The sequence below is a fragment of the Microtus oregoni genome, unplaced genomic scaffold (genome assembly GCF_018167655.1).
Source record: "Microtus oregoni isolate MIOR12 unplaced genomic scaffold, Mior012 000036F_ref0000092, whole genome shotgun sequence".
Taxonomy (NCBI): domain Eukaryota; kingdom Metazoa; phylum Chordata; class Mammalia; order Rodentia; family Cricetidae; genus Microtus; species Microtus oregoni.
The window spans coordinates 17645310-17663792 of record NW_024543095.1 but is presented as its reverse complement, the minus strand read 5'-3'; the positions used below and the strand labels follow the sequence as shown (position 1 = coordinate 17663792).

General features: G+C 45.3%; 1 protein-coding gene across 1 annotated transcript; it reads right to left on the bottom strand.

Annotated features, from left to right (window-relative positions):
• Positions 1-4180: 4180 nt before the first annotated feature.
• On the bottom strand, positions 4181-4642 carry LOC121432783 (60S ribosomal protein L29). Its single transcript, XM_041630911.1, has one exon. The coding sequence runs from the start codon at positions 4625-4627 to the stop codon at positions 4181-4183; it is 447 nt and encodes a 148-aa protein (XP_041486845.1). The 5' UTR covers positions 4628-4642.
• Between the last annotated feature and the right edge of the window lie 13841 nt (positions 4643-18483).

Here is an 18483-nt window from a genome sequence, read left to right as displayed (position 1 = left end):
GAGAAAGGGTAGGTGGGGTCGGCAGGCAGAGAGAATAGGTAGGAGAAGAGGAGAAAAAGAAGAGAGAGAAGGGAATGAGGAGAAAGAGAGGGACATGCTTGGGGCAAGAAGCCAGGCAGCTGCCAGCCAGCCAGACATGAGAAGCAGCGGAAGTAGGATATACAGAAGGAAAGAAAAGTAAAAACCCTGAGGCAAAACGTAGATACAGAGAAACCGACAGGTTAATTTGAGAGCTAGCCAGAAACGAGCCTAAACTAGGCAAGCATTCATCACTAATAAGTTTGTGTCATGATTTGGGAGCTGGTTGGTGGCCCCCAGAAAGCAAAAGCCTGGTATAACCACCCAGCTACTTTTGGATTCCTACAATTGTTCTGGAATTTTATCCTCAGATGTAATTAAATGACTTTAAAACAGTTCAACACTATCAAGGCTTCCTTTCGTGAGCCAGGAGCATGGCGTCTTCTTGTTGAAGACTCAGTTTCTGCCCCAGGTATGTGTGATGGATTCATGCTGTCCTGACATGCCAATTTGGAGGCTTTCTGTCCCAAAAGATGGGGCTACAGAGTAGCCCTGCCCCTGTGTGATTCTGGTAACAAATTTCTCTGTCTTCTGGGGTCTTTTCTATAAAATCATCTAATTTCCTCACTGCTTTGCCCATATCTAAAGATTCAGGGGACCTTCACATGGTTCAGTGTCTAGTCTGTCTCTTAAGCCTCTTTGTGGTTGATAGCGCTAATACCCATATATTACAAAAGGGGAGACCGGTGACGTACGCAGCCCAGCCCAGTCGGCAGGTGATGGAGCTGGGATGTGAATCCCGACTGTCCCAGGGTCTGAGTTAACCACCTTGTTGTAGGTCACTCAGATGGATTGTGTTGTATGCTTTTAGTGAACAAGCTTCTGAAAGCTCTGTTCCTCGTTAACCTGCAGTTTTCCAAACGGAGGTGAACTGCCGCAAATTATACAGAACTCAGTCTATTCTTTAATTACCCCCTAGATTTTGACAGCAAAGAGGGTTTCTCCTTGGGAAGATGTTTTGCCTGTGAGAGCCACAGTAATGCTCAGACTTTAATCTCTTCTTACCCTTATCCTCTTTGCAGGCAGGGTCCAACCTCACTGCCTTATGCCCTTTTGAAACTCTCTTGAGTCATCAACAAATTTAACCCTTTGAGTGTTGCCTCTAAAATAGGAGTCTTTTTTTTTTAATGCAAGGCAGCTGCTGTTGAATAACCTTTCTGTACACTGTGAATATATATTACTCTCATCGGTTAATAAAGAAGCTGACTAGCCAATAGCTGAACAGGATAAAGTTAGGCAGAAAAGCCAAACGGAGAATGATGGGAAGAAAAAGGGTGGAGTCTGGTGTCCCCAGAGATACAGAGAGAAACATGATGGGCATGTCATTTTGAGAAAAGGTACCAAGACACATGGTATAGATAAAAATATGGGTTAATTGAAAATCTAAGAGTTAGTAATGGGGCTGGAAGGATGGCTCAATGATTAAGGATACTGACTGGTCTTCCAAAAGATGTGGATTCAAATCCCAGCACATAGGCAGGTAAAAATTGTAGGTAACTCCAAGATCTGTCACTCTTACACAGACTTAACTGCAGGCAAAACCCCAATGTACATAAAATGAAAGTAAATAAATTTTTAAAAAAAAGTTAGTAGTAAGCCTGAGCTATTGACTGAGCATTTTTTGTTTGTTTGTTTGGTTTGGTTTTCTGGGACAGAGTTTTTCTTTGTAACAGCCCTGGGTGTCCTGGAACTAGCCCTATAGATCAGGCTGGCCTCAAACTCACAGAAATCCACCTATCTCTGCCTCCTGAGTGCTGGGATTAAAGGTGTGCATCACCAGTGCCTGGACGAGCATTTGTAATTAATATAAGCTCTGTGTGTTTATTTGGAAGCTGCCAGTGGGGCAGAAACTTCTACCTACATGTAGTCCTTCCTTGGTCTAACTTTTTATAGGAGGCCCAGGCAGGAGGCAGAGTTTTGTCCACCTTAGACTGCAGCCACATCCAAGCAGAAGCCAGTACAAATGACTTCTACAAATAAAGTCCTTGATACTGGATTCTGAGCCAGGATCAGCTGTGAACTGGAAAGACCACACAATGATGGCAACAACCACAGAAAAGGCTACCTAAATTATTCAGCTGAGGGTCAGGCGTGGCGGCACACACCTTTAATCCCAGCACTGGGAGGTACAGGCAGATAGATCTCTGAGAGTTCAAGACCAGCATGGTCTATCTACAAATTAAGTTCCAGAACAGCCAGTGCCACACAGTGATATCGCAAATTAAAAAAAAAAGACAAAACCCTAATTATTTAGATGACAGTTTTTAAACTATGCCTAACTTTAGATTACTTCTTAGGAGAGGAGTCCAGTCAATGCTTTGTAGAATGCCAGGAAAATATGTCATCCATATTATCTGGATTTATTTGGCTGTATCATAGCCAGTTATTTATAGGACCTAAGCATAAATAACTTCCGTTAATTATAATTACATATACGTCTATGAAAACACCAACACAACTCTCAACCACAATGAAGTGAGGTGCTGACCTAATTAATTTATTTTATGAAATGTCAAAATAAAATAACTTTTTGTCTCAGAAAGTCATTCCAATTTTGTGGATTTTGTTTGAAAACTCAGCATTTTAATGGCAGTATATGACTTAGAACAGCTTTTGGATAATATCCACAAGTCTTTTCCACCCAAGAATAAGTATTTTAGCTGAAGTTTAAAAGGAAAAGCCAATATTTGGCTAGAGAGTAAGGGTTGGTCTGTTTGTTAATTGTACCATGAGCTTGTTTCTCTCGCTCGCTGTTTTAAATCAGGAATCAGGGAGCACCCGGGTTTGTTTGCCCTGGAATCTTAGGGCTGTTCTTCCTGGTGCTTGGCAGAGAGGTGAATCTTAGCCTTCTGGGGCAAGGCACAGAACAGGTGCTCGGGATGTTTGAGGATTTTCCAGGGAACTTATAAGGAGGCAAGAAAATGCCTACCCTGCCCAAAGGGCTCATTTCCCAGCTGATAAAATTTTATTGAGGTATAAAATTCTTGCAGAAAAGAGCACAAATCAGAAGATTTGGGCTAGATGGATTTTCCCAGTGTGCAACCTGCTAGTTCAAGTTACAGAGGATGATTGGCATTTCAGAAGCCCTTCCTCTCTTAGTATCCACCTGCCTGCTCAAAGATAACTATGTGCTGACTTTTAATATCACTGGCTAGTTTCGTCTGCACTGAACTTTTAGGTTTAAATTCATACGGCCTGTAGCACTGAGCGGTTTGGAAATCATTGGTGTTCTTGCCGATGGCCTGCTGCTCCTCTGAGCTGCTATAGCACAGCCTGCTGTAGCACAGCCTGCTGTATCCATACACGACAGCTCACCTCCTTGCTCTAGCGATAACTGTGCAGGGTGTTTCCAGTTTGGAGTCACTGGAAATAGTGCTGCCATGAATGCTGTTTTTTATTAACACATTTAAGTTAGGATCTAAAATAATGGGTTTCATTGTGACGTTTTCATGCAGGTGCATTATTGCACTTTCTCATATTTGCCCCTCCACTGTCCTTTCTTGTACCCCCTTTGCCCTCCTCTGATCCCAGTCGCCCCCTCGAGTCACTCCCCTGCTTTTCCGGTCACCTCTGCATGCACCTAGAGGCCACATATGAGGAAAAGACTCGGTGTTTGCCTTCCTGCTCACCTTTGTCTTCTCTTTCTCTCTTTCCCCTGCCTGTTCATAGCCTTTATTGTCCTAAATGCTCCCTTCTGATTTCGTGCTATACATGTATGCTCATGTATATAATATTCCGTGTTGTATGGCATTAGAGAAAATGTAGAATTTATTTTCTTCAGTCTGGTTTATTTTGCTTGACAAAATTATATCCTTTCAACCAATTCCCTTCAAATGACATAATTTTATTCTTCTTTATGGTAGACTAATACTCCAGTGTGTGTGTGTGTGAGAGAGAGAGAGAGAGAGAGAGAGAGAGAGAGATATTCTGTTCATTCCTCTATTGATAGTTGTCCATCTTGCCTATTGTGTATTTTTTTTCTTTAACAGAACTTGCCTCAAGTTTATTTGTAGAAACAGCATAAGGTCCTGATCATCTGCAAATACTGTGTAGGTGTTCACACCAGTCCATCTGTCTTCACATTGGCAGACTGCGACCCTTTTTATGGGGCCTTCACGGGGGCCTGGGCACCTTTGGGAGCCTGAGCTGCAGCTGAGGCCTCTGCCTTGGCTTGAACCTTGGGCTTTGTTTTTTGGAGGCTACGACCCCTGGCCATGTAGCTTCTAATCCGCTTCCCAAGCTTGGGGTGAGCAATGAAAGCCAGGCGGGTGAGTTTGCGGCTGGGGCCCTTTGGCCCCTTGGGCTTCACCACCTGGGGCTTCACCAGGGCCTTGATGGCCTCCGCGCGTGCGCTCATGGCCTTTGCATTATTTGCCTGCATCTTCTTCAGGCCTTTCTTGTTGTGCTTCTTGGCAAAGCGCATGTTCCTCAGGAACTTGGGGTCGACCCCCTTGAGAGATTTGTATCTTTGTGACCGGGGTTTCTTGATGCCGTTTCTGTGCCATTTCCGGGACTGGTTGTGTATGGTGTGGTTCTTGGACTTGGCCATGGCTGGACGGTAATCGGCGGCTCCCGAAGCCGCCTATTGTGTATTGTATATATGGCTGTGCATATATCTCTGTGGTATGCTGATTTAGATTCATATCCATATCTACATCTATATCTATGTATTCAGGAACAGTAGAGCTGGCTTACAGGTATTTTTTGCTTTTGAGGAACAGCCATACTGGTTTCTTTCTTCCTTCCTTCCTTCCTTCCTTCCTTCCTTCCTTCCTTCCTTCCGTTTCTATAGTATTTGTGCCAATGCACACCCCCGCCAGCAGTGATTTCCATCAATAAGAAATTTCCATCATTTATTGTCACTTTTCTTCTGACAGATATTCTGACTGTGTAAGATGTAAGGTTTTTGCTTAATTAGTGGTTGATAGTGGAGGGCCCAGAACATTGTGGGTGGTGCCATCCCTGGGCTGGTGGTCCTGGGTTCTATATAAAAGCAGGGTGAGTAAACCATGGGAATCAAGCCAGTAAGCAGCTCCCCTCCATGGCCTCTCCCTCAGCTCCTGCCTCCAGGATTCTGCCCTGGTGAGTTCCTGTCCTGACTCCCTTCAGTGATGAGCAGTGCTGTGGGAATGTAAGGCAAACAAACCGTCTCCTCTCCAAATGTCTTTGCTCATGGCGTTTCCTCACAGCAATGGTGCCCCTAAGGCACTGACTGAATAGAATCTGGGTGTTGTTTAATTTGAATTTTTCCTGATAGCCAAGGATGTTGAACCTTCATCATATATTTATTGGATGTTTATGTTTTTTCTTTGAAGAACTGTCCATGAAATTCATTTGCCCATATATTGGTTGAATGAGTTTCTTTGGTGTTTAAGTTTTTGAGTTCTTTTTAGCTTCTAGGTATTAATCTCTTTCAGGTCTCAGTTGCCAAAGATTTTCGTCTATTCTGTGGACTGTCTTTTCTCTTTCTTTCTTTCTTTCTTTCTTTTTTCTTTCTTTCTTTCTTTCTTTCTTTCTTTCTTTCTTTCTTTCTTTCTGTCTCTCTGTCTGTCTGCCTGCCTGTCTGTCTTTCTTTCTTGTCTTTTCTTTCTTTCTTTGAGATGGAGTCTTACTGTGTAGACCAGGCTGCCCTGGAACTTGTGTGTAGTCCAGTCTGGCCTTGAAGTCACAGAGACCCACCTGCCTTTGTCAGTTCTTCACCAATTTCCTGAGCTATTGGAGTCCTAGTCACCGCCATCTTGATGTGTTCCTCTTTGTTCTCCTGCCATATGTGTTCTTAAGCCTTTTCCCCCTATGACAATGTGCCCATTTGTCTTGGCTATATCTAGAAGTACAATAGCCAGGTTTTGTCTGATCTCCGAAGGAGGCAGGGCTGGGCCTGGTTAGTGCTTAGATGGGAGAGAAGGTGCTTAGGGGCTGGGGAAAGCCCTTGCTGCACAAACAGAGAACTGGGTTCAGACCCCAAGCATCCATGCAAAAGAGTGGTCATGGATGCTTGTTGTTTTCTTTTTCAAGTCAGGGTCTAGCTATATAGTTCTGACTGTCCTGGCACTCTGTAGATCAGGCTGGCCTTGAACCCACAGAGATCTTCCTGTCTCTGCCCTCCCAAGGGCTGGGATTAAAGGTTTATGCTACTACTACTCCTGGCAGCTATAAAAACTTTTGTGACACATTTAAGTCTTGTGCTTATTTTCCTGTTGGACTTTTTGATGGACTGAATTGAGGAATTACATATCCCGAGTGATGCTTTTGTGGTATGTAAATACATGTCACTACCCATTCTGTGCATGACCTTTTCATGTTCAAGGAGCCTTGTCTGCCTGCTGACCATGGATGTATCATACTTTCCTTTTTCACCTCTGTGAATATGAATATTTTCCATATAGAATGAGGAGCCAAAGCTGGTTTTTCCTATATGGCATCACCTTTGTTTTAGAGAATGCCTATTTATGAATAGATCATTTTTGGTCTGCTTTGCTCCATTCTGTTCAATTGGCTCACGTTTTCCCTTACAAAATACTGTACTGTCAGAATTACCATGATTTGAAGTAGTTGTGTTTTGTGCATGCATGTGTGCGTGTTATACAATGTGTGCATGTATGTGAGTATGCGCACGTGCGTGAGGAGGTCAGAGGACAACCTTGGGTGTCGGTTCTCACCTTCCACCTTGTTTGAAGCAAAATGTCTTTGTTGTTTACTGTTGCCTTTCCAGCCCACCCACACCTACTGGGGACTCTCCTATGCCTTCCGTTTCACAGTGTAAGCACAGGGATTGTTGATATATGCTGCCATTTCTGTTTATATGGGTTCTGGGGATTCAAACTCAGGTCCTGAGCTTCCACAGTAGGCACTGTGCCCACTGAACCTTAGCCCCTTAGCCCCAAAGTGATCTTAACATGCACATAGTCATATAGAGTCAACAACTTTGTTCTTCCTCAGAGTTCTCTTGGATACTCACTGCTGTAGTTCTAAAAAAAAAGTTTAGATCAAGTTTTGTTTTTTTTTTTGCTCATCTTTGATTTATGCATTATACTCATTTAAAATGGAACTTTTCAATTATCCATTGCTGGAGATAAAATCTAGTTAGTCTTGTGTGCCATGTTTGAATCACTGATTGATCTGCAGGCCCTTTGGCATTCTCTGCGTGTACAATCATAGAAGTTGTCAAGAATGATATCTTCCCATGTATAAACTCTGCTTTCTTCTTCTACTGTAGCATTGATTGGATCCTTTAACACAGTGTCTATGATATCATTGAATGTGCGTTGAATCTTTATTCTCTTTTGAACAACTTCTAAAACACTTGGAATTTTCAGGATGATGAGAAACTACTGTATTCTAAGATGACTGGTTACCTGGTGGATCCTAGGGAATTTCAGGATTGGGATTGATCCTCAGAAAGACTAAAGCTGGATTAGATAGTAAGGACCTTCAGCCCCTAGTGAAGGGAGAGGCACCGGATGAAGGTTGATCACCAGTGGTCAACGACTTAATATTGACAGTAAAGAAGCTTCCGTGAAGCTCCAGAAGGATAGGGTTCAAGGAGCTTCCGGACAGCCAGACATGTCCCAGGAACACACGAATGTCCCTTAAGGAGGGGCTGGGGGGTTCTATCCCTGCCTCTCTGTGCATCTAGCTGTTTACCCATAGCTTCTTCGACTTCTGTGGACTGTGCTAGCCAACTAGAGGTGGTACCTAGGACTTGCTACTGGTATCGGATGTGGAGACATTTCTTGTGGGACTGAGTTCTTACCAGGTGGGATCTGATGCTATCTCCAGGAGAGTGTTAGAAATGAATTGAGTGGTGTCTTCCGGGGAATTGTTTGGTTGGTCTGTGGGGAAAACCCTTCCTAGTGGGTGTCAGAAGTGTGAGAGCCTGGGCTGAAGAAAATGACCTTGGCTGTTCCTGCCTTGTTTACAGCTGAAGTGATGTGGGCTGGTGTCTCTGCTTGTTTCTCTGGGGAAAGTTTTCCATTTTTTTCCACTGTGAAATGTGAGCTTTGGTTCAAACTTTAATCACATTGAAGAAATTAATCTCTAATTAAAACATAATGCATTCTAAGTTTACTAAACATTTTTCCTATGTCTGTTTTTATAGGTTGTCCCTTTATTCTCTTAATATAGTAAATACATTGATCCATTGTTCTGTGTTAAAATAACCTTGCATTCCTGGATAACCCCAGCTTGTTCACGGTGGCCGTCGCTATTTGGTTGAAGATGTTTGAACTGATGTGTGAGACCGGCATCTATAAAACGCCTTTCCTACCCTGGGCTTGTTATGACTCCTAGGTATCTTCAGGGCATTTCTTCTTTTTATTCTCTCAAGCATATTTGAGATAGAGTGATGTCCCTCAAATATCCGGGAGAACTAAAGGCTGAAGACATTTGGAACTGAAGCTTTCCTTGTGGGAAACTTTCATTTAAATTAAATTTGCTGGGACTGGAGAAATGGCTCAGCGGCTAAGAGCTTAGAGTGCTCTTACAGAGGGCCAGAACTCAGGTCCCTGCACCCATATCAAGTAATTTATGATCACCTGATAATTCAGTTTCAGAGGATCTGATGTTCTCTGTGGCCGCAGTGGGCACCTGCACACATGTGATGCATATAAACTCACACGCGCGCGCACACACACACACACACACACACACACGCACGCACTAATAAATAGAGAACAATCCATGTACATTCTTCTTATTTTTGGTTAATTTGATTTTTCAATGAGTATATTTTACATAGTGTACTGACAGAATATTGATTATATTAACTTTACACTTTAATTTCTGTTCTTAATTTGTGCTGACTCTTCCTGATAAATCTTGCTAGCAGCTTACCAATCTTACTGCTATCTTCAAAGAAGTCACAATGGCTTTGTAGATTTTCTTATTTTCTTCCTGTTATGTTTAAGTGCTATTGACTTTTTAACTTTTGTTTCTGTTTTGAGGCAGGGCCTTGATGAAAAGCCTTGGCTGGCCTGGTAATTCAGAGTGAGCCTCCTGCCCCAGACTCCTGAATGCTGAGATTACAATGTGGCACCTTGCTAGGCTTGACTTTCCATCTTTGTTGTTGGTATGCATATGATTGGTTTTCGGGCTGCTCTTGATCTGAGTCACATTTAAGGCTCTGGCTCTGTTTCTCTAGAAGTGCAGCTGTCCATGGATCCTAGGAGCTTCAGTTCATTGTTTCGGAGAATGCTGAAGATGCATTCCAACACTCTCTGTTTTATTTTGCTTTTCTTGAGATAGCCTTACTCCACAGGCCAGGCTGACCTGGGACCTCGTGCAGTTTTCCTGCCTCAGCCTCCCGAGTGCTGGGATTACAGACGTGAGCCGTTCTGCTCGCTTGCTCACCTGTTTTTATTTTCTATGGTGCTGAGGACTGAGCCTCTGGGTACTTGAGCAGAGTGGGCAAGTGCTCCATTATTCAGCTACATCTCAAGCCCTCAGTGGCTCCCCATCTCCTTCTTCCCCCTCCCCACCCCTCTTCTTTCTAAGATCCATGGCTTACTTCAACTCAATACTTAGTGATTCTTAAACTTACATGTGGTTATTGATTTGTATCATAATTTTGCTGTGGTCAGGAAATACGTTCTGAGTAACTTTGAACTTCAGAAAGTGTTACAGCCTTCTTAGTGCTGGTGTTATGGCCTTAGGAAACTACCATGTAGCCCTCAAAGTGCCTATTTTGTAGTTGTTGGGCAGACAATATTTTAAGTAGCTCTAATTTCTTAGTTATGCACTTTGTTTTATTTTATAGGGATAAACATCCACATGCCACAATAGTTATCCTTTAAAATGCACAGTTCAGTGGTTTTTAGTGTTTTAATAGATTTATGAGACCGTGTCTAATGCCACATTTCCACATTTCCAAGGGGACACCATCACCAATTCCCCTTCCTTTAGCCCTTGGGAAGCATGGTTTACTTCTTGTCTCCACAGTTACTTGTTCCCTGAACATTTCATCTGAGCACAGTCATGCAGTGCGCAGCGTCTGTTCAGCATCTCCCACCCGGCGTATTTTGAGGTTCGTTCAGGTTCTTGCCTGCTTCTGAACTTCGCTGCTTTCAATAATTGATCATTATTGTGGATATACCCCATGTGGCTTATTTATTCATCATGGTGACTATTTGAGCCATTTTGACCTTGGACACTTAGGAAAATCACAGCTACAAATATTTGAGTATGAATTTCTGTGCGAAAACGTGTTTTCCTTCTCTTGGATTTGTGCTTTGGAGCAGAGCTGCAGGATTGTGTGGTTGCGAGTTTCTAGAGGTTTCCAGAGGCCTGTACCATTTCATATCCATCAATAGAGTTGTCCACTCATCCTAGTGGTATGTGAATGGTATCTCATTGTGGTTTTAACTTGTATTTCCTGACAATGACAGTGGCTAGTGACTAAGTTTGTGGGCCATTTGTCTATCTTCTTTAGAAAAAGTGTCTATGTAAGTCTTTTGACTGTTTTTGAACTGGATTATTCTCTTTCTAGCTGATGGCATATAAGTATCCTTTATACATTCTGGAGCAGTGTCTATGAGATACTGGTCCTGAATCAGATCCTCCATTAGTATGGATGTCTGCACTTTCTGGATCCTCGTTTCTTTCCTACCTGCTCTACCAGTCATGGAGTGACAGTCATAAAAATCTCCTATTAGGATTGTAAGGTTTTCTTTTTCTTAGTAGGCTTATCAGACGTATGTAAGTATAGTTGAGAATCCCTTGCCATTTTGGTTCATCTTTCTTTAAATCAATTTTTGATTTTTCTATATCTCTGTTGAAGTATGAGAGAGAGAGAGAGAGAGAGAGAGAGAGAGAATATGTAGAGGCAGCTACCTAGCTACCTGTAGTACTGTAAGATTGCCAATTCCTTTTGGTTTAGCCCTATTTTTTTTCATTAGTGGAGAACGGGGTCACATTATTATTATTAAATAAACAAGCCCTGGTCTTTTGCCAGCACTGTAATTTCCCCCCACTTAGATAGAAGGTACCCAGAACTAGTTCCAGGACCTGGGCTCAGCCCAGAGTGGTTCCGAGTGCTCCATTGGAGTCACCCTCAGCCAGAAGCCACCTTGGCTGCTGCAGCCGGTGCTCTAGGATTTAAATGGCAGGAATGAACATAGGGTTTTGGCATTCCCAAACTGGCTTCTGCCAACCCGCCCCAATCTGAATCATCCTCACCATCTAGAGTTGAATGCTGGAGTCCTGCCTCAGCACTTCGTGAAGCTCCTGCATCGCTGTCAATGTTCACGCTCAGCTGCCCTGGCCTCACCCGGGCTAATGAGGCTTGGGGAAGTGTCCTTTGTCTGGAGTCAGTCGGGGCTCCCTGCTGCAACTGTGTTCTTTTTCTCTTTATTCACACACTGGGCCCCTTCATAGGGGTCAAAGCCCAGATCAGACAGACAGGGAGCCAGCTACCTTGGCAACTCTTAATCCTTGCTTCTAGAAAACAGGGTAAACACAGACAAATCCATGTGTTCAGAGTGCACGGGTGTGATGGTTCCTACATACTATAACATGAAGAAGGCATGGAAATTGTTATGCCCAAATCTGCGAAGTCCCCGAAAAAGCCAACAAAGAGACCAAGTACCGTGTGTAAAAACAAAGAGCCTTTATTTTAATCAAGTTTGCAAACTCGGTCTGTGTGTCCAACATATTGGAATAGCCGGAGAACCCCGAGCTCAATGAGAATAGGGTTTTATAGTAGTAAAGGTGGGGGTTTCTGAAGTTTTAAGACCCCTGATTGGCTGACAACTGGCAGGTATTCCTATCTACAGCAGTTGGAATGCCAGGCATTTCCTTTGAATGGTCTGTTCTTTGGTGGAGGTCTGGTGATCTCAGTTTGTGGTTCCTCCTGCCACCAGGCATTGCCTCAGGGTAAACTACTGAGACATTTAAATTCCTCACTGGCCAGAGTTTTACTCAGGCAGGTGATAATGGTTGTAAGTAAAGAACTTCCTTTGGGTGACCTGCCCATACTTAGCTTACCATAGCTAGGCCCCACAGAAATTTCCACAGATTCCCAGGAAGCCTCTGAAGCTCTCTGCCATGCTGGTCCTTTCAGGCTTCAGGAGAGGTCTGCTCCGGACTTGAGACAATGTTCCCCATGTCTCTTTATCTCAGAAGTCAGTACAGACCAAGCCTTCCAGGCCACCAGTCACCACTTGGTCCTCGTCCCCACGTTCACATGTTCACATGTCAACAGTTGCTACCCCTCCCCATCCCCTCCACTCTCCAGGTTTTTGCACTGTAGTCTCAGAAACTTGATCTGCTTCCTAATCCCTTCTCCTCCTCCTTCCCACTGGGTTCTTCTCAGAGCTGCTAACCCTGGCCTCCAGTCAGGATCTCTACCCTCTCTCCCTGGCTCTTCCCCCCTCCCCCTCCTGCCCCAGACCTCTACTGTCTCCTGCACCCTCAAGCCTCCCTTAGACTTTCTCCTCCATTTATTTCAGCCACCTTCTGAAACTTCAAATCTTGATCTTGTTTTTAGGTTCATGACAGGGTCCACAGGTATGGGTCCTTTCTACCTTGACTAAAGGTCAGAGAATTGGAACTTACTTCCGTTCCTTCAAGGTTATTGTCTACAGTTCAAAAAGCAGGTCTGAGAGTTCTGCTCTCTCAAGGTTATTGTCAACAGGTGTGGCTAATAGCCAGACCTGGTATTTCAGGTATTGAAGAAGTAGATCTGTTTCTACCTCAAACAAAAGTCTAAGGATCCAACTAGGTTCCTACTCTCTTAGGGAGATAACATAGGATTCCTCCCAGGGAGTGGTGTGCCTACAGAATGTTGTGTTCTAGGGTGTGAGTGTGACTTGCCTTGTTCTGGCAACAAAATATTTAACTAAAAATGTAACCTGTAATCTTTTAATGGGTCTGTTCATTCCTTGAATCATGTGATCTTATTCCTTTTGGGGTTGGGGTAGCTAAGCAAATGGAAATTAAATGTGGGTGACCTTCAGTATTCTCTGGATGTCCCCCCCCAATACTATCCTATGTCTTTGCCTCTTGTTTCTCCTATATCTGTGTTCCTTTTGCCTAATAATTCTAATCCTCACACTCCTACCCTGGAACACTCAAACCTGCCACAGCTAGGAGCCCGACAGAAGTCACCCCTAGAAAGGTGGCTTATGACAGGGTCACGCATTATAAAATCCCCTTCTGGGGTGTGTGTGTACATAAACCATCACAATCATTATAGATAGACATAGAATAATTCCAACATATCAATGAACTTTCTCACAGTGTCCCTTTAAATTCAAACTGTTCCTTCACCCATTTGCTGGAAAAGACCTGCTTTCCATTTCTTTTTCTTTCTTTCTTTTTTGCCCATCAGAGTGAGACACACATGGCATGCGGTGGAATGGCCTGTTCTGACCATCTCCACTCCTTGTGCTTAACCTTTGGGGTTCCCCATGCTGCTGCTTGACTCCCGCATGAGCCCCCCTAGTGCCCAGTGCACCCATTCCAGCGTGCAGCTGTGCCCTAGCTGCTGTGACCTGCATGTGCTCTGTCAAAGGGTCAGGTGGTTTTACTTGGTGATTATGAAGAACGCTGCTTAGACATCTGTGTGCAGAATTCATATGGACTTAGCATTTCCACTTCTTCAGAATAAATATCCTGCGGTTAATGTGTGTGAAATCGCCTTTCCTCGGACAATGGCTCTCTCTGCTTGGTTCCCTCCCGGGCCAGCACTCGACCTAAGAGTTTGCTGATCCTACCACTGGTTTGCATTGACTGCCACATCTTAATCGTTTTTCTTTGTTCACCACACAACTTGGATCTCATCGTCCATTGGAATGCATTCTTGTTGGAACACCAACTTGGAAACAATTACTTTGTGTGTGATGGGAAGGGTTGTGGTGCATGCATTGGGGTCGGAGGACAACTGGCAGGCCTCAAGTCTCTCCTCCCTCCATGGCGCCTGAGGATTGGACTGGATCCGTAAAGACAGACCTTAGACGGCCGGGCTTGGCAAAGAGTGCTTTTACCCATTGAGCTGTCTCACAGGTCCTCTGGGCAACATCCTTAAGTCCTTCTCCTGTACCCTCCCGGCTGAGCCCTCCCCCGGTAGACTCAAGGTTTTGTCCATTCTGCTCTCATTAGAACAGGAAGCTGTAACAGGAGGAGAAGGCACTGGCTGTGACATATGTCCATGACTGCGGTATACTCCTGATAGTGACCGTCAGCCCAAGCTTCTAATATGACGAGCTCACACTTGTATCTCTTCTCTTCAGACTTCAGACAGCCTGGCTCCCTCGCAGCTCATGGTTTGTTCCCTGGGAGCTGGGAAGCAGCCATACTGGAGATAGCTCATCATCTTTGTTATGGTTTTGGTCTCTTTAAGAGACAAGCCATGCCCACTCCCTCCCCCATCCGCTGAGGCAGGCTGATCTTCAGCTTCCGGCCTGAACTCGCTTCTCTTTTCCATCTTCCTCTCGGAGAGGCAGCTTCACTTCTGCCTCTCTCCCCACTTCTCTGCTTTCCCCCTTCTCTGTCTCTTTCTCCTCTTCTCTCTCTCTTTCTCTCTCTCTCTCTCTGTCCCCCCTTCACCCTTCCTCCTCCATAACCCCCTGAATAAACATTCAACCTCACCGTGCATGTCGTGTCTATCCATGTTTCTGTCTTCTGCCCGCCCACCATGTATCTCCCTGCCTGGGACCAGCCATTGCTTGGGGACTAGCAGCCGTCTCTGCCTGGGGCCCACTGCCTGCTGCCACATGGCCTGCCACCACTGCTCTGGGACCAGCAGCTGTCTCTGCCTGGAACTGGCTGCTCCCAGGGCCCGCTGCCTGCTGCCACATGGCCCGCTGCCACCATTTGGGACCTACAGCATTTCTGCTGCCTACTGCCACCGGGGATCCTGCAGCATTTAAAAAAAAAAAAAAGAAACAGTCTCCACATGCTAATTCCACCTGAGTGTATCCCTTTCCATTCCCTTGTCCCTGTCAGAATGATGCACAGCCCTTTCTTTGATCCAGAGCCACTGGCCCATATTCCATGGGGCACTGATTTCTCTCAGCACCTACTCCATCTTTCCCTCATCTTTGCTCTTGCAAATACTTCCTTCCCTTCTCCTTTTATCAAGGGCCCCTGCATCACCGCCATGTACACATTTCCTAATATAGATCATCAGTAAACACAACACCCCTGGAAAAGCCAGTAAGTCTACAGTTGGGAGAGCTGACAAACATGACCTCAGCTGAGGGGTCAAGGTTCACATAGGCCACGGTAGTGGTGAAGACGCATACTCTTAACCCAAGGTAATATGAGGTTCCCCTTTCAATGCTCACCACCAGAAGAACAAGAGGGAGATCTGCAAAGCCTGCGTCCTCAAAACCAGGTGTTATTATCTGTTGACCTGTCCTGCCACCTGGGTACCCTGTCACTTTAAGAGAGAAGCCCCACCCACTCCCAACCCTCCCCTTCTGCAGAAGCAAGTGGACCTCCTGCCTCCTCTTCCAGTCTGGCTCTCTCTTTTTGTCTCTCTCCTGAAGAGTTAACTTCTATTATCTTTCCCCCATCCCCTCCTTCTCCCCCTCTCCCTCTCTCTCTTCTTCCTCTTTTTCCCCTTCCCCTTTTCCTTTTCCCTTCATACCCCACTAAATAAACTCTATACCCAAACTCTCCCTGCATGGTGTATCTGTCTGTCTGTCACTTACTGTGGTCTCCCACCTGCTAAGGTGACCCACCAAAGCCTCAAGGGACTCACTGAGGCCTGGGGAACCCATCAAGGCCTCGGGTCACCTGCCACTGCCCCTCATGGGACCACCGCCCCTCGTGTGACCACCCCCCCCTTATATCTTTAAAAAGAATAACACCAGGATCACAAAAACACAGCAAAGTTTGGGAGAAGGTTAAAGACATAGGCCTGCTCAATGGAGTGTGTCTTGGATAGAATACTAAAACAAAAAAAAGTGGGGGGAAGCCGGGCGGTGGTGGTGCACGCCTTTAATCCCAGCACTTGGGAGGCAGAGGCAGGCGGATCTCTGTGAGTTCGAGACCAGCCTGGTCTACAAGAGCTAGTTCCAGGACAGGCTCCAAAAACCACAGAGAAACCCTGTCTCAAAAAACCAAAAAAAAGGGGGGGGGGGAAGGGAAGAAGAAATTAGCTCAAAAACTGAAGAAATAAAAGTCCCGACCTTATAGTCAGTATTTTTAAATTTTATTTGCTCATTTTATGTGTATGGGTATTTTGTCTGCATGTATGTATATGCACTACATGCATGCCTGGTCCCCGTGGAAGCTGGAAGAGGGTGCCAGATCATCTGGAACAGGAGTTGGAATTCTGAGCCACCATGTAGGTACTGGGAATTAGACCTAGGCCCTGTGGAAGAGCAGCCAGTGCTCTTAACTACTTAGTCATCTCTCAGGTCCATAAAGTACAAACTTGAAATAATGTACTAACACTGGCTCATCAATTGTGACATTTATATCAGTTGTGATATATATATATATATATATATACACACACATATCAACATCATATATGTATACATACATATATCATAGTAATTTAACAAAACAGGAAGCTAAGGGCAAGAAATGATAAACTCTCAGGATTTCCGTATAAAGGTAAAACTGTAAGTTTATTTAATACTGAAAATGAAAGCCCACGCCCTCCTGAAACTGCCACTCCTCACAGCTGCACTCTTTCCCCTGCTCCCTTTCCCAGGGAACCCCTGGGAATAGTTGTGCTGTGAACTTTGCTCCCCACTCCGGTCTGCTCACTCAGCTCTCCTATCCTCAACCTGCCACCAGACTGTTCCTGTGAAGGCCAGCAACCACCTGCATGGTAGCAAGTTCCAGAAGCCATCTGCTCTCCTTATCTTACCTGTCAGCCTTCCGTGAGGCCCTGCTCATGCTCCCCTCTTTGGTGAAAATGTGGTCTTGGCTTTGGTATACTCATGGACTGCTTTCCGTTCTTGGGTGCCTCCTGGTGAGTCTTGTTGCTCACTCTTCCTCCTTAGTCCTGCTCATTTCAGCGTCCTGGGCCCTCTCCGAGGACCTCTGCCTTCTTTTGTCGACCCTTACAATTATCTTCCATACCCTCTCATGGACTAAAGCACAATTACCTATTGCACCCCCCAAAGTGTGTATCTCCAGCCTTGGCCTGTGAGGCCACAGGGGGTTCGGTTTGTAAGAGAAGTCAATTGAGACTTTGCTGAGGTTACGGAGAGGCCACACAGTTCCCATATGGGTCACTGGGTTTGAATCAGCAGAGATGACATTTTGATCACTTTAGAACTGGAAAGCACCCTTTGTAGACAAACAGGAGGAGGCAGGAGATCTAGGAGACCATATTGGGGAACAGGCAATGTGTGGGAGGGAGGTCCTGTCTACTGGCTAGGAAATTGGTCCCTGTCCCTGTGATGCTAGCCTGGGCTCGGCTCCCAGCCCTGTCTCTCAATCATAGTATGTCTGTAAGCAAGTCACTTACAGCTTTTACTTCCCTGGAATTCAGTCTCTTTAGCTATAAAACACAGAAGTTGATAACTTAGAGAATGAGGTTGGGTTCAGGCCTTTGTAGGCTCCTGTCAGCTTCTACAACCAATCTGTGTGAACACAACCAGCCCCATCTCACGGATCCTGCCCTACCCTGGCCCCGGGGAGGAAAGAGCAGGATAATCGGCCTGCTCTTCTACAGAACTGTATATTCTCTCATACAAAAGCACAGGGTGAGCAGCAAACAGAAAAAGGCAGGAGATGGCTGAAACTTCAGTGTTGTAAAGGAAATGAGTCTACATCATGTCTTCAGCCAAACCACAGCTCAGAATTGGGCCAATTTGTCCTGCACTGAGGGGGTGGGGCTGGTCAAGTTCCACAGGGAAAGTAGAATCTCTTGGTGCTCCAACCTTGGGTCTGGGTTCCCCTCCCAGAGAAAGTTCTAATCTGGAAGCTACCAGCTAGAGCGACACTGAGATAGCAGGTACCACTGAGAGAGGAGAACACGCCTACAGGCAGGAGGCACTCAGGGGCTCACCAGCTATCATTTCTTTGTCAGGATCTGGTCCTGGGGCTGTGCGCATCGCATGCTGGCACGTGTCTGCTCCTAAACCACGATATGACATCGGGAACAGCCAAGCCAGTCTTCCCTAGATACCTGAGACAAAATCTAAAGCTGTGGTGACTGAGATGGGCACTGTGTCTTATGCTTATGCACCCCCAAAAAAGACCGAATTTCTACTGACCCACTGGGAACAATGACATCCTTATGCTTCCTCTTGGCCTGCTTGCTGGACTTGGAAGTCAGAGGGGTTGGACACTCTCCCCACTCCACCAAGGCCTGGAGGACCAACCACAGCTTTGGGAGTATGGTCAAGGCCAAATACTTTGCCACAGAATAACATTATAGGCTCCACAGGCCCATTGAAGACATTGGGGACCAGGAGAGTGTTCCTCCAGACTTAAGTTCTA

Coding starts and splice junctions, on each gene's coding strand:
- LOC121432783 (XM_041630911.1), bottom strand. CDS start 4,627: ATGGCCAAGTCCAAGAACCACACCATACACAACCAGTCCCGGAAATGG.